General features: G+C 48.0%; 4 protein-coding genes across 4 annotated transcripts; 3 read left to right on the top strand and 1 right to left on the bottom strand.

Moving 5' to 3' along the window:
- Positions 1–487: 487 nt before the first annotated feature.
- Positions 488–6,089, top strand: GIQ15_01527 (SCY1 protein kinase; the record flags this gene model as incomplete). Its single annotated transcript, XM_033548944.1, has 6 exons — positions 488–1,931; positions 2,000–3,135; positions 3,540–3,562; positions 3,804–3,959; positions 4,026–4,905; positions 4,974–6,089. 6 exons carry the CDS (start codon positions 488–490, stop codon positions 6,087–6,089), a joined length of 4,755 nt encoding a protein of 1,584 aa, XP_033409895.1.
- Positions 6,090–6,962: 873 nt separating this feature from the next.
- On the top strand, positions 6,963–7,704 carry GIQ15_01528 (uncharacterized protein; the record flags this gene model as incomplete). The annotated part of the gene is made up of 2 exons (XM_033548945.1): positions 6,963–7,565; positions 7,642–7,704. The coding sequence occupies 2 exons, from the start codon at positions 6,963–6,965 to the stop codon at positions 7,702–7,704; spliced, it is 666 nt and encodes a 221-aa protein (XP_033409896.1).
- Positions 7,705–8,775: 1,071 nt separating this feature from the next.
- On the top strand, positions 8,776–9,255 carry GIQ15_01529 (uncharacterized protein; the record flags this gene model as incomplete). Its single annotated transcript, XM_033548946.1, has 2 exons — positions 8,776–8,859; positions 8,914–9,255. The coding sequence occupies 2 exons, from the start codon at positions 8,776–8,778 to the stop codon at positions 9,253–9,255; spliced, it is 426 nt and encodes a 141-aa protein (XP_033409897.1).
- Positions 9,256–9,933: 678 nt separating this feature from the next.
- Positions 9,934–11,822, bottom strand: GIQ15_01530 (RSC complex subunit Sfh1; the record flags this gene model as incomplete). Its single annotated transcript, XM_033548947.1, has 3 exons — positions 9,934–10,005; positions 10,107–11,409; positions 11,482–11,822. 3 exons carry the CDS (start codon positions 11,820–11,822, stop codon positions 9,934–9,936), a joined length of 1,716 nt encoding a protein of 571 aa, XP_033409898.1.
- Between the last annotated feature and the right edge of the window lie 674 nt (positions 11,823–12,496).

A 12,496-nucleotide genomic window follows, 5' to 3' on the forward strand; every position in this document is an offset into this window, starting at 1 on the left:
CTTAACCGCGGTCGTTTCGCTTGCCTTCCTCTTTGGGCCAATCGGATCACGAGATCGCAGCGTGTTGCCGATTTCGGATTTCGGCTCGGGCCTTTATTTCTCCTTCTTCCGGCCGAGATAGAGCCGAGGTCACGTGGATAGTCACGTTTAAAGTCACGTGTGTAACAGGCTGGCGACGACTTCCGACGGGCCAAAAGACCAACAAGGGCATCAGGTTTCAGGGCGGCATATCCAAGGGGCTGGCAGCTCTCGGCATTTGTTGATATACTATCTCTCATTTACAGACCCATCAATTGGCTTTACGGATTAGCTAACAGCGCACTAACGCGTCAACCGCGAATTTGATGCTTGAATATCGATATCTAATGGCTGCCTAAAAGAGCAAACGTCTAGCGTAGATACAAAGATATCTAAGCATAATATACCAACATGCCCCTGAACACCAGCTCTATTTCATGATAAACGGCTTGACAAGTGATCCTTCACCATGTTCTCCTCGGCTTTAAAGTCGTTCTCATCGAACATATCTAATAATTACCAGTTCTCGCCCAACCCCTCCTTCATATCTGGGCCCTGGAAAGTTCATGATGGAAAGAACAAGAAGACGGGGAAGGCCGTTTCGATATTCATTTTTGACCGGAAGTCCTTGGATCCACGAACCGGTGGCTTGAGCTCACGATCAAACACTACCTCGTTAAAGAAAGTTCACGAAGAGGTCGTTGAAAGGCTCAAACGAGAGGCAGCAAATCTTGCCCGCCTAAGGCATCCGTCTATTCTCCAAATAATTGAGCCGGTAGAAGATACGCGGAATGGCGGCCTGATGTTTGCCACGGAGGCCGTCACAGCATCTTTATCTGGTTTGCTACAGGAAAAGACGGATCAGGAGGCATCCAGCCGAGTCGGGGGAAGGGCCAGTCGACACATGATCGAAGAGGCCGACGGATCACGGAGAAGACGTGAAATCGAAATTGACGAGCTTGAAATTCAAAAGGGGCTTCTTCAGATTGGGAAGGGTCTTGAATTCTTGCACGAGTCGGCCAAAATTGTACATGGCAATCTCACCCCTGATGCCATTTACATAAATGCAAAGTCTGATTGGAAGATATCTGGCCTATCATTTGCCGGGCCTACAAGCCCAGAGGTGCAATCACCGCTACCACCAATTGCCCTGTCAGAGGCTCTCTATCACGACCCTCGCCTGCCCAAGTCCGTGCAACTCGACCTAGACTACACCTCTCCCGATTTCGCTATTGACTCAAACATCTCCCCGGCCGCAGATCTTTTTTCTCTTGGACTCATAATCATTGCCCTCTATAATTCTCCTCATGTATCGCCTCTAAATACGAACAACAACACAAATACATATAAGAGATTACTCAGCTCTGCCGCCACGATTCCCTCACAGTCAAACTCCTTTCTTTCCTCGGGGCCAATACCAAAGGATCTAGCTAGCCAGGTTCTGCCAAAACTAATAACAAGGAGACCGGCTCAACGGATGAATGCCAGTGAATTCCAACAGTCTCAATACTTCGACAACGTCCTCGTTTCCACCATCCGCTTCTTGGACTCTTTTCCTGCCAAGACACAAAATGAGAAATCGCAGTTTATGAGGGGATTATCCAGGATTTTGCCAGAGTTCCCAACATCTGTCTTGGAGCGTAAGGTTCTTGGAGCGTTACTCGAGGAAAGCAAAGATCGCGAACTCCTGCCGCTTATTCTCCAGAACGTTTTCAAAATTCTTGCACGCCTCCCTTCAAGTCAACGACTAGTTCCAGATAAAGTTATTCCCCGTCTTAAAGAAATATTTCTCACACCGGGCAATAAAGGTGCCGTTCAGGATCGAGATAGCAGCAAGGATGCAGGACTCATGGTTGTTCTTGAAAACACGCAAATTCTTGCTGATAATTGTTCTGGAAAAGTCTTTAAAGATGGTTCGTAGCCTTGTCTTACTGATTTTCTTAGTGTTGGATGCTTCGTTTTGCTAACTGGTTTGTCATAGACGTGATACCGCTAATCCACCTGGGCTTGGAATCTCCAACTCACTCGTTGATTGATGCGTCTATGAGGTGTCTCCCTGTAATGCTACCTGTCCTTGACTATTCTACCGTGAAGGATGACATATTCCCGCCAATCGCGTCTGTGTTTACCAGGACAAGCAGCCTTGCAATTAAAGTTCGGGGGCTGGAAGCGTTTTACGTTCTTTGCGGCGGTCCACCCAAGACCAGCCAGTCTGCAGACGACCTTTCGGGAATTATAGCAGACTCTCGGCCAGTGAAGTCAAATTCCAACTCCGTTCTTGACAAATACACCGTTCAGGAGAAACTAGTACCATTGCTGAAAGCAGTCAAGACTAAAGAGCCGGCGGTGATGGTGGCGGCTTTGAATGTGTTTAAACAGATCGGACAAATGGTCGACATAGAATTCGCAGCACTCGAAGTCCTTCCGATTTTGTGGAATTTTGCACTTGGCCCTCTCCTTAACGTTCAGCAGTTCTCGTCGTTTATGGAGCTGATAAAATCACTCTCGTCAAAGGTTGAGAGAGAGCAGACCAAGAAATTACAACAGCTATCCTCTAGCAATGAGGGAGGGAGCACTAAAAACACAGCAAATCAAATGGGAGCATTGTCTCCATTGAATAACGGTAGTGAGACTGGCGGCGATAAGTCTGACTTCGAACGTCTCGTGCTGGGCAAGGGCAAGTCGCCAAACACTCCTATAGACTCATGGGGTGAATGGGGGGACTCTGCTCCATCCAAGGCCCAAGCCCAGGTCCCTACGAAGCCAGACACTACACCCCAATTTTCGTGGTCTAGTAGTTCTACTACTACACGGCAAGGGAATGGCGGACTCGCAAAGCCAAACGCAAATATGCGGTCAATCACGCCCGACATGGCGATCAACGCCTTCCCATCCCTTGAACCTGGACATAAGAGCAACACTTCATCCTTTTCTTCAATGGCTACCCTCCAGCCGCTCTCACCACAAGCACCCCCAAGCAACATGATGATGGGCGGTAGCTTTAGTTCTCTGCAAGGCTCCCACCAGTTCACACACTCCGGCACCGGCTCCTTTAATATACCTACCATCGGGGGTAAGCCTGCTAATGGCAGCAATTTATGGCAGGGGCAGAGCCAGGTGAATACTACGCCTTTCTCGCCATACACCATCGCTCCACCCCCTCAAGGCAACACTCAATTTCAACGCAACCATTCTACGACAACGAACAACGCTACATCTTCCTTTGCGTGCTTGAGTTCACCTCCGGCTCCAAGCCCAAGCTCGCAGCAGAAACAGGGACTAGATAAATATGATAGCTTGCTCTAGGCTACCTGTTTAGGTGGAGTGACATACTACTCGATACCCTTGGAGCATGGTTCTGGCACGGAAAACGGTTAGATAATTATGCTACATGACTTTATCAATTCACATTTATTCTTTACTCATGAAAATAATCATACTCAATTGTCTGCCAACACCATCGCTGTAGTTATCGATAAGAAATCCGGAGACTAGGAAATTCTAATTAATTAAGTAATTAGTTAATCGTCGACTACGCGAAAAGGTACATGTGTCAGGCTACCGGATTGGTTAATTATTGGTAGAACCACGCTGCAGCTTGCCAGCCCGCCTCTCGCATCCTAGATGACCCCTCTCCAGCGCTGCTGCAGGGCTCCCAGCAGCTTCCTCCGCCCAGGCTGCCACCTCCCTTCCAACCGCTTTCTCCCTCCAAGCCGCCTCTCCCAGCTTTTCTCTCCGCGAGCAGCATCATCTAGTTCGTTAAACAGCTATCGGCACTTCTCTAGCACCCGCAAGAACTCGAACTCAGGAGCTATGGATACCCAGACGAAACAGCAGTACCTGGCCGATTCTCCACCGACCATCGTGAGACTGGAGATACGGCCTCATTTCGAAGCTCTAAAGGACGACAAGTTGAAGAGATACTCTCATTTTATTAGCAGGTGAGATTGAGCTGCATCCATGGAGAGTCGTTCTAGTACAACACCTGCTAACTTTCCACCTTTTAGAGCTGCTTTCCAGGGAACAAGAATCACCCTACGTCAGGTCTCTCCCGAATCCGAACCTATCTACGACCTTATAATATCACTTTATGCTTCATGCAATGGCGATTGGAAGGCCCTGGCCGAGAAGACGAACACGAGTGCCGAGAATTTGCAGTTCTTTCTAGAGTATGCTGCACAGTTCCTAGGCAACTGTGGAAACTACAAGGGATTCGGGGACTCCAAGTTTATCCCCCGGATTCCGTCTAGTGCACTCGAAACTCTGGCTTCTGGGTCACCTGAGACGAAGAAGCACTTTGAGCTTGCTTGCAAGTCGGGAGGAGGTATCTATGAGACCTCTTCGCCTGACCTGATGCATCTGGGCTACCCTGAGAAGGGCCAGATGACGACATATTACCCGGATTCTCCATCTATCACTAAGGAAGAGATTACTTTGATTGGCGATTTCCTGGAAAAGAAACAGCTCTTGCTGGAAAACACAAGACTCAGAAAGACCCAGGCTGGCGATTTTGAGTTGTTAATTGCCTCGGCTGAAACTTCACCTGCTGGTAAGGATAGAGACGTTGGAGATGTCGATGGATGGGATCTGGAAGGCAAACTTGCCGGAAAGAAGCTTAAGCTTGTATATGGCGACTATGCTGAGGTTATGAAGAAAATTGCAGAGAGCATCAAGCAGGCTGGCTTGAACTCGGCGAATGATATACAAAAGAAGATGCACGAAGAATACTTCAAGTCATTTACCACCGGGTCAATAGAAGCTTACAAGGAAAGCCAACGTAACTGGATTCGGGATATCGGTCCAATGGTGGAATCAGACATTGGATTTGTCGAGACCTACCGCGACCCTCATGGTGTCCGAGGAGAGTGGGAAGGCTTTGCTGCAATGGTATTTATTCTCCCAAAGTATGAGTGGCAGAGGTATAAATTTGCTGACGTGCCGTGTCTTGTTTGCAGGTCAATCTCGAGCGAACCAAAGCTTTTAGCAAACTCGTTGAGAATGCTGAAACTATGATTCCAAAGTTACCATGGGGCAAGGAATTCGAGAAGCAGACCTTTTTAAGCCCTGATTTTACATCGCTTGAGGTGATGAGCTTTGCTGGAAGTGGCATCCCAGCTGGAATTAATATCCCCAACTATGACGACATCCGCCAGAATCTCGGCTTCAAAAACGTGTCTCTAGGCAATGTGCTCAGTGCGAAAGCACCGAATGAACCTGTCCCCTTCATTCGCGAACAGGACCTAAGCCTCTTCCGCGAATATCGGGATGCTGCCTTTGAGGTACAGGTTGGTATCCATGAACTGCTCGGCCACGGAACTGGTAAATTGCTGCAAGAAACGTCTCCAGGGAAATACAACTTCGACGTGTCAAACCCACCTGTGAGCCCAGTTGATGGTAAACCTATTTCCACATGGTACAAACCAGGCCAGACCTGGAGCTCTGTGTTTGGATCCATCGCTTCTTCATACGAAGAATGCCGCGCTGAATGTGTTGCTATGGCTTTGGGATGCGACTTTGGTATCCTTCAACTGTTTGGCTTCGGTAACGGTAAAGATGACATCAACGGCCAGGCAGGTGACGTTCTATACGCAAGCTATCTCCAGATGGCACGCGCAGGTGTGGTTGCACTTGAATTCTGGGACCCAAACAGCAAGAAATGGGGCCAGGCTCACATGCAAGCACGATTCAGCATACTTCGTACTTTCTTAGACGCTGGCAACGACTTTGTTCGACTAGAATACAAGAAGGACGATTTGTCTGATTTGGAAATCCACCTCGACCGATCTAAGATCCTCAGCCATGGACGACCTGCGGTTGAGAAATATCTGCAGAAACTCCATGTGTACAAGAGTACGGCGGACTTTGAAGCTGGAAAGGCCCTATACGACGAGAGCACACATGTCGATGAATGGTGGGGAACCAAAGTCCGCCCAGTCGTCCTGCAGAAGAAGGTGCCTCGAAAGGTGTTTGTACAGGCCAACACGGTGCTTGACGGCGAACAAGTCGTGTTGAAAGAGTACGAGCCTACTCTTGAAGGCATGATCCAGAGTTATGCTGAGCGCGATGTATAATTGACTATGCAGTCCTCACCATTGGCCCTTGAGGGTTTTATGTTCATTAAGGATTAGATAAATATAACCCTTTATACCTAACTTTTACCCTTAGATCTGATTGAGACAAAGGTGATTATCACTAGGTGTAGCACTGTGACTGGGAGCGTCTATCGCGAATATGGTGTTGTCAAACACTAGCGTATCCATAGCTGCGACAGCTAGATAGAAGGATACAGAGTATAGAAGCGAGAACAAGCCACGTAGAGTGCTAGCAGGCATCGGATGCAGGGAAAAGGGACAAAGTGATATGTGGTGGGGGTTGTTATTCATATGCTCGTCCCTATTGTCGCGTCGCTATTGATGGCCCGAAAAAGCAACATGGCAACATTAGGAATCGCAGGTCCCTGCTGAATAAGCCTATTGACAGCCCGCGATGAAAAGAAAAGAAAAAGATGGAGAGAAGATGCAGGATCCTTGCATGGGAAAACATGGAGAGTCTCTTCTATTGATGCTGAGCATGTCAATGGATCAGTAAACGGACATTATCTGCCCTCCTAGCCTTCTTACGCCACGCATAAATAACTTAGATCCTGGATGTCAACAAAGTGGCATTCACCTGCTCCAGGATCAATATCCCAAACATCCCATTGATATACCTCTTAACATCTCATTGCTATAGACAACAGGCTCCACCTTGCTCTTGTTTGTTTTATATCTTCCTGTGTCCCTTCAAGCCTCACCGCTCCTGGTGGTGTTTTCCTTCTCTTCTTTCCTGCTTTGCTGTTATAAACTCCCCTGGGATCCCCTTTTTGGTCTACCAACCCCTTCTACTCATAGCGACTGTTATTCTTTCCAACTTCTCTACATACAACAGGCTATCCCGCTCAAAACATGCTGCCACCGTCGGATTCATTTGCTCACCAAAACCTCAAACTGGCTGAGGCTCTGGCCAGCTTGAGAAAGCAAACGGTTGCCCCAGCACCTCCACCGCCATACGCTGCCACTGCTGCTACTGCATCTTCTGAGTTACTAGGGGAGTTTGAGGATGACGAGGATGACGAAAACCTGCCTCTCTCCCCAATTGTCATCAAAATCGACACCTCTATATCTATCGACGGGCAGAACAACACCGTTGCAATCCCCACGTCGATGGGACCAGGCGAGGACAGTCAATCGCCAACATCAGATGTTCCAAGCCCGTCGACAGCCACTGGCCTGTCCATACAACAGCTACAGCAGCTACAGCAGCGACGACAGGCGAAGTCTGCCCAGCTAGCCTCGGCAATCATCTCAGCTCTGAAATCAGCCGGCGCCTTGGATGATAGGGAGACTGGAAGGCAGCGTCCAATCGAGGTTGATGTCAACGCCGGAATTCGAATTACTGGCAACTCAAACTTGATATGCCCTGGAACCCGTAGGAAAGCGGGACCAGAACCTGTGTCAACCATAGCTCTGCCTACGGAGAAGTTGGGCAGGAAACGACGAGCACAGTCGGTATGTATTCTTGGAATCCTTTGTTATCAACCCGCGCACCCTTTATTTGGCATATTCATTAACACCCTCACTATAGGAACCTCATGACATTCCTGATCTGAAGCGAGCACATACTACTCAGGAGTCAGCTGGTCGCTGAAAACCAGAAACCCAGTTTATTTTTAACGGATCCCACCCTCACTGGGGATATACCACTTCCAAAAATGATGTAACTGTGGTATCGGAATATGGTTGGCCCCATGCCAGGAAAAACCATCGTCTTATCGACGTGAACAAACATCACTTGTCTGTCATGGCGTTTGTCTAGATGAATGCGGAAGAAAGGTAAATCATCGCTCCAATTCGGTGTTACACATACCTGTTTGCTACGATTCTAAGATGCAAAAATAGATTTCCCACGATCCCACGCATTCCATTATCAATACTCCCTTTTCTGTTTATTTTTACACCACAAAAAGCGTTCAGCGAGTTGAGAGGCCTTCGAAATGGAATAGAGTGTAACCCCACAATACCCGCATGAGGGTTGATGTTTTCTGACGACGAAATGTATTACTATGAGGATGTTTACGGAGTGATATAAGAACTTGGGGAATTTAGATAGATTAACGCTTTTACGAATTTCTGGGTGGGCATAGAGACCATACCCTTGTCTACACCTTGTTATCCTTGTTATTATCCCTCTTCGTAACCACTAAATAACTTATTACCTTCGTATTTGTTGGACTCGATCTAGAGCCATGGAATAAGTTACCGAGGGGCCATCGATCGCGCGACCTGGCGTTCAATAAGCCACTTCGCCGGAACCATGAGGTCTGCTTTTGGAACTAAGACTCCCCTCATTGTGTATCGGTAATTAATATACCCGTCAAGCAACTTTGGCTTGAGATGTAAGGATCTTCACTGTTGATGTCACTGCGGAGAAATTGTAAGTGTTCGTCATTACGCGAAGAAGTTGATCTTCATATAACTTCATCATAAGCATAGTATATCAGTTTTGATTCAGGTTTTAGACTGGAGAATATCCTAGAGTAAACAACGTCAGTGTCTTGCCACGCATATGACGTCAAATATTTACTATTGATATTTAAGAGAATAGGGTAGGTAGTAAATTATTCAATTAGAGAAATTAGACGACATTTACTTGCTATTATCAATTCCCAATATCGTTGACATAAGCTACATCTATCACCACGAAGAACACACTGCAAAAATGAGCCACTATTCTAACGTTCAACATCCGGCTGGAGAATTTAAACCGTCACGGCCTCAAGAGCACCATCAAGCAGGCCCAAAGGTGAGGAGTTTACCTTAACTTGCCAATACGTGCTCAGTGCTAAGCGTATGGTAGCATAAACCTGATGTCAAAGCATCGCCAGCGGATAATGTCCCCGAATATCACGCCGAGTCAGTTCCGGTAGGCTCTGCTCCTCCAGAACACACATATCAACCGCACCCATCGGAGGAATATGCAGGGGATGAAGAAGGCGGTGCTTCTGCAAGCGCAACTTTGACAGGTGCCACACCCGCAGACGTGTATAGGGGCATGGGAAAGCCGTTACAGGGCGAGACAAGGACGGAAATGAGGCATGATGGCGAACATCACCGCAAGAGAGATGGCTCTGGGCTTGAAGGGGTGGGAGCAAACACAGCAAGCACCGAGACAGACCTGAAAAGGCTGCAGAGAGAGTAGGTTGGAATATTAGGGTGGCTAAACCGATACATTCCCAACTCCCTAGTCATGGAGATTGATTGGTATAATACAATCATATATATAGCACGGCATTGCCTACTATCCTCAAAATTATAATATTAAATTCCTCATGAGTTGCTCTAGCCTTCACTTGCTCCACATAAGGTATCTCGCTCGCAACTAGCTGCTTAATAGCAATATCCCAAATGGCATGATTTAACAAAAGGATGATCAAAAGCGAAGAAAGAAAAGAAAAAGGTAAAGACGGAGCCAGCTTACGCCCTTTGCACCGTATCCTTCTGTAACCGGCAAATGCATACCCGCGTTCTCATAATACATAGATAATGAAGATAGAAAAAGAGGAAAGGGAGGCCTTGCCGGTATACATGTATACTCCTATTTCTTCCAGGAGACTTTCGTGATGAGTGAATCACGGATATTCGCGAACAAATATATCCACAAGCAAGGGTAGTGGTAATAGTGGAAATGAAAAGAAGATGGTTGCATATTTCTTTCGCCGTCTGGCTAAATTTGCCAACATGGGGGTATTTTGGTATACCTTTAGACCTGGGGTGGACTGAAGTTGGCCTTGAGAAATTGGCTCTATCAAGCTGTGATATATCTAACCGGTGGTAAAGGCTTTGATAAATATAGATGGAAGTAGTCACGAGTAGTACCTTAGCGGACAATTGAATGGTCAACATAATGAAGACCCTTCTGCCATGCTGGTAGTCGCTTGTTGCATTCATACTGGAATCCGCAGTTATGGCAGAGTGTCTAGAAAGTAGAACACACTGAAGTTAGCATAGCTGTAAGATGGAGGATGTATAATATATGGACAATAGGCTTACCCTTGGCCCTGCTGGCCCATCCCTTACTGCCCACACCGCGGAGCCCCAAACCAGACAATTGGCACAGCGCCATGCCTGTCTCTCCCATTCGGCCAGTGTTCCTCCTCCACCTCCGTAACCAGCAGTCCCACCAGTGTCTGGCGTGCCCCTTCCGCCGGGGGTTCCGCTTCGACCAGTTGGACTAGGACTTCTAAGTCGACGTTTCCTCTTACTTCTCTCTCCACGGCCCATAGGTGTCTCGCTACCGTCTGGTACATCGAAATAGCTGCCGGAACCTTGCCGCGATAGCTCTGGTGCAGCAACTGCAACTGCGCCCGTCGACGAAAACCTAGCAGTCTCTCGTCGAAGCCTTCGGATCTGTCGTTCTCGATCGCCCTCTCGTTTTTCAATCTCTTCCTTGGATAGAGTCTCGACTCTAGTTTCCCATTCGTCTCCTAGAGTATCAGGGTCGTAGCGCCAACCGGCTTCTTTGCCATTTGCTGTTTGATTATCAATTTCAGCTCCCAGGCCACCTGTACTGCTGATAAGGCCGCCGCTCTCGCATGCTTCTTTCTTCAGCTTCAAGACAGCTTCATAGATTCCGTGGGCGATTGAACTTGCCCATTCTGGACCAAGACCAAGATCCGCGCAAGTAACTTTTGAAAACTGCTCGGCCATCCCCCTGGAATGTAAGAGCGACCATTCAAATTTGTCACTGTATAATTTGTTTTGGAGGTTTATGTTAAGGCCTACGATGCATCGGTACGCATCGTCGGGATCATACGGCGCATCGCTTGCGGATGGGTCTGGCTGGGCATTTCCATCCTGCTGTCCAGTGCTTATGCTGTCAGAGGGAGCAACAGGGGTTGCGGGAGTTGTCTGCATTGGCGTCATCGGTCGTTCCCCAGTGACGCTTATCCTAGGAGCAGCATCTATCTGCTTTACTTGGCTTGATGTCGTCTGAAATAGGGGGTGCATCGCAACACCTGCGTATTCCTCCAGCTGCTGTCGAATTTGGTTACAAATCCCCATAGCCGTTGACTGCGGATTTGGCAAGTCCAGTTCGCGCACGAACACCGACGCAAACTCCTCTGGTGTCGTCAGGGCCTCATGAAGGTTCCAAAGAAAGGTATCTTTTATTCTATATGGGGGTGCCGATTCGGGCTTTCTGTAAGCGGGTAGGGTAGGATTGATACCGGCCTCCAAGTAGTTTCGCGGTAATGGGAACGGTTCGGCAGGCTGGTACGCTGGAACTTCGAGGTCGATTCGTATCGGTATGAGGTTCACGGGCAGTTGCGCCTGAGACTTCAAGTGTCTCTCTCTCCTAAAGAAACGGTAAGTATTTTGATATGACAAATAAAAGGAACATATCATGCGATCGAGGATAAGGCCATACCCTGCTTTGATTGTTTTTCTAACAACCCAGTCTCGAAAGTTGGCTTGGACGTTGACAGGCGCAGATATCTCCTTGCCCAGTTTCTCACCCGCCGGACCCTGAAGGGGGTTTAATTCCTCCCTCCGTAAGCTGCGCAACCCTGTCGGCCGCCTGGGCCCTTCGCTGTCGTCAAAATCATCGTCGTCATAGTCGTTCTCCGCATAATTCACGACCACCGTTCCGCGCTTCGTGGTCCTCACGGCCGCGGCGGCCGGCGCAGTAGGAAGAACGGGCGAGACCAGCGAATTGGCATACTGGCGCAGTCGGGGAGCGTAGGAGGTCACATAACCTAATGGTGGCATCGTGAAGCAGTCAAGAGCGGTGCAGCATGGAATCTAGCACAGCAGCTCGATAGGCATTGCCAAGAGGAGGCGGAAGCGCTTTTCGACAAGAGACGCGTCTGGGGGTGGTCGACAACTCAAGAGCAGCTTTCAGAGCTAACAACAAACCGACCACGTCGCACACAGGGGATGGGAATAGATGGCAGACGGCCCAGGATATAGGAAACGAGCATGGGAAATATTATTTTATCCTCCAGGGGACGTTCTGAGGTTTTTGGCCGCAGATTTTACCTGGAGAAAAAGAAACATGGCTTTTGGTGGCGCTAGCCAGATGCAGTTAGCGGGATTATGTAATTATAGCTTCAAGAAGCAGTTTTATATACGTTGAAGACGAGAGTACGAAGGACGAGACAGTAATAGTATGCACCATATCCGTATGTATAGCTCGGTGCGTCTCTACATACAAGGGGGAATAAACGGAAATACAAATGGAACAGAAAGAATGCACATAACGACTGTTTGTTGCGCCCTAAAACACCTAAGGATCTGAAACAAGTATAAGTCTTGAAAGTTCAAAAAGGACAGATTCAAATTGGAGCTGCAAACCGGGTAAAAAGCAGAGGATCATCGAATAGATATTGCGAGGACTAGATGTCTTTCTCGCGAGGGGAGTCAGATATTTATGGATTATATGA

This window comes from Arthroderma uncinatum (assembly GCF_011692745.1).
Source record: "Arthroderma uncinatum strain CBS 119779 chromosome Unknown scaffold1, whole genome shotgun sequence".
Classification (NCBI taxonomy): Eukaryota; Fungi; Ascomycota; class Eurotiomycetes; order Onygenales; family Arthrodermataceae; genus Arthroderma; species Arthroderma uncinatum.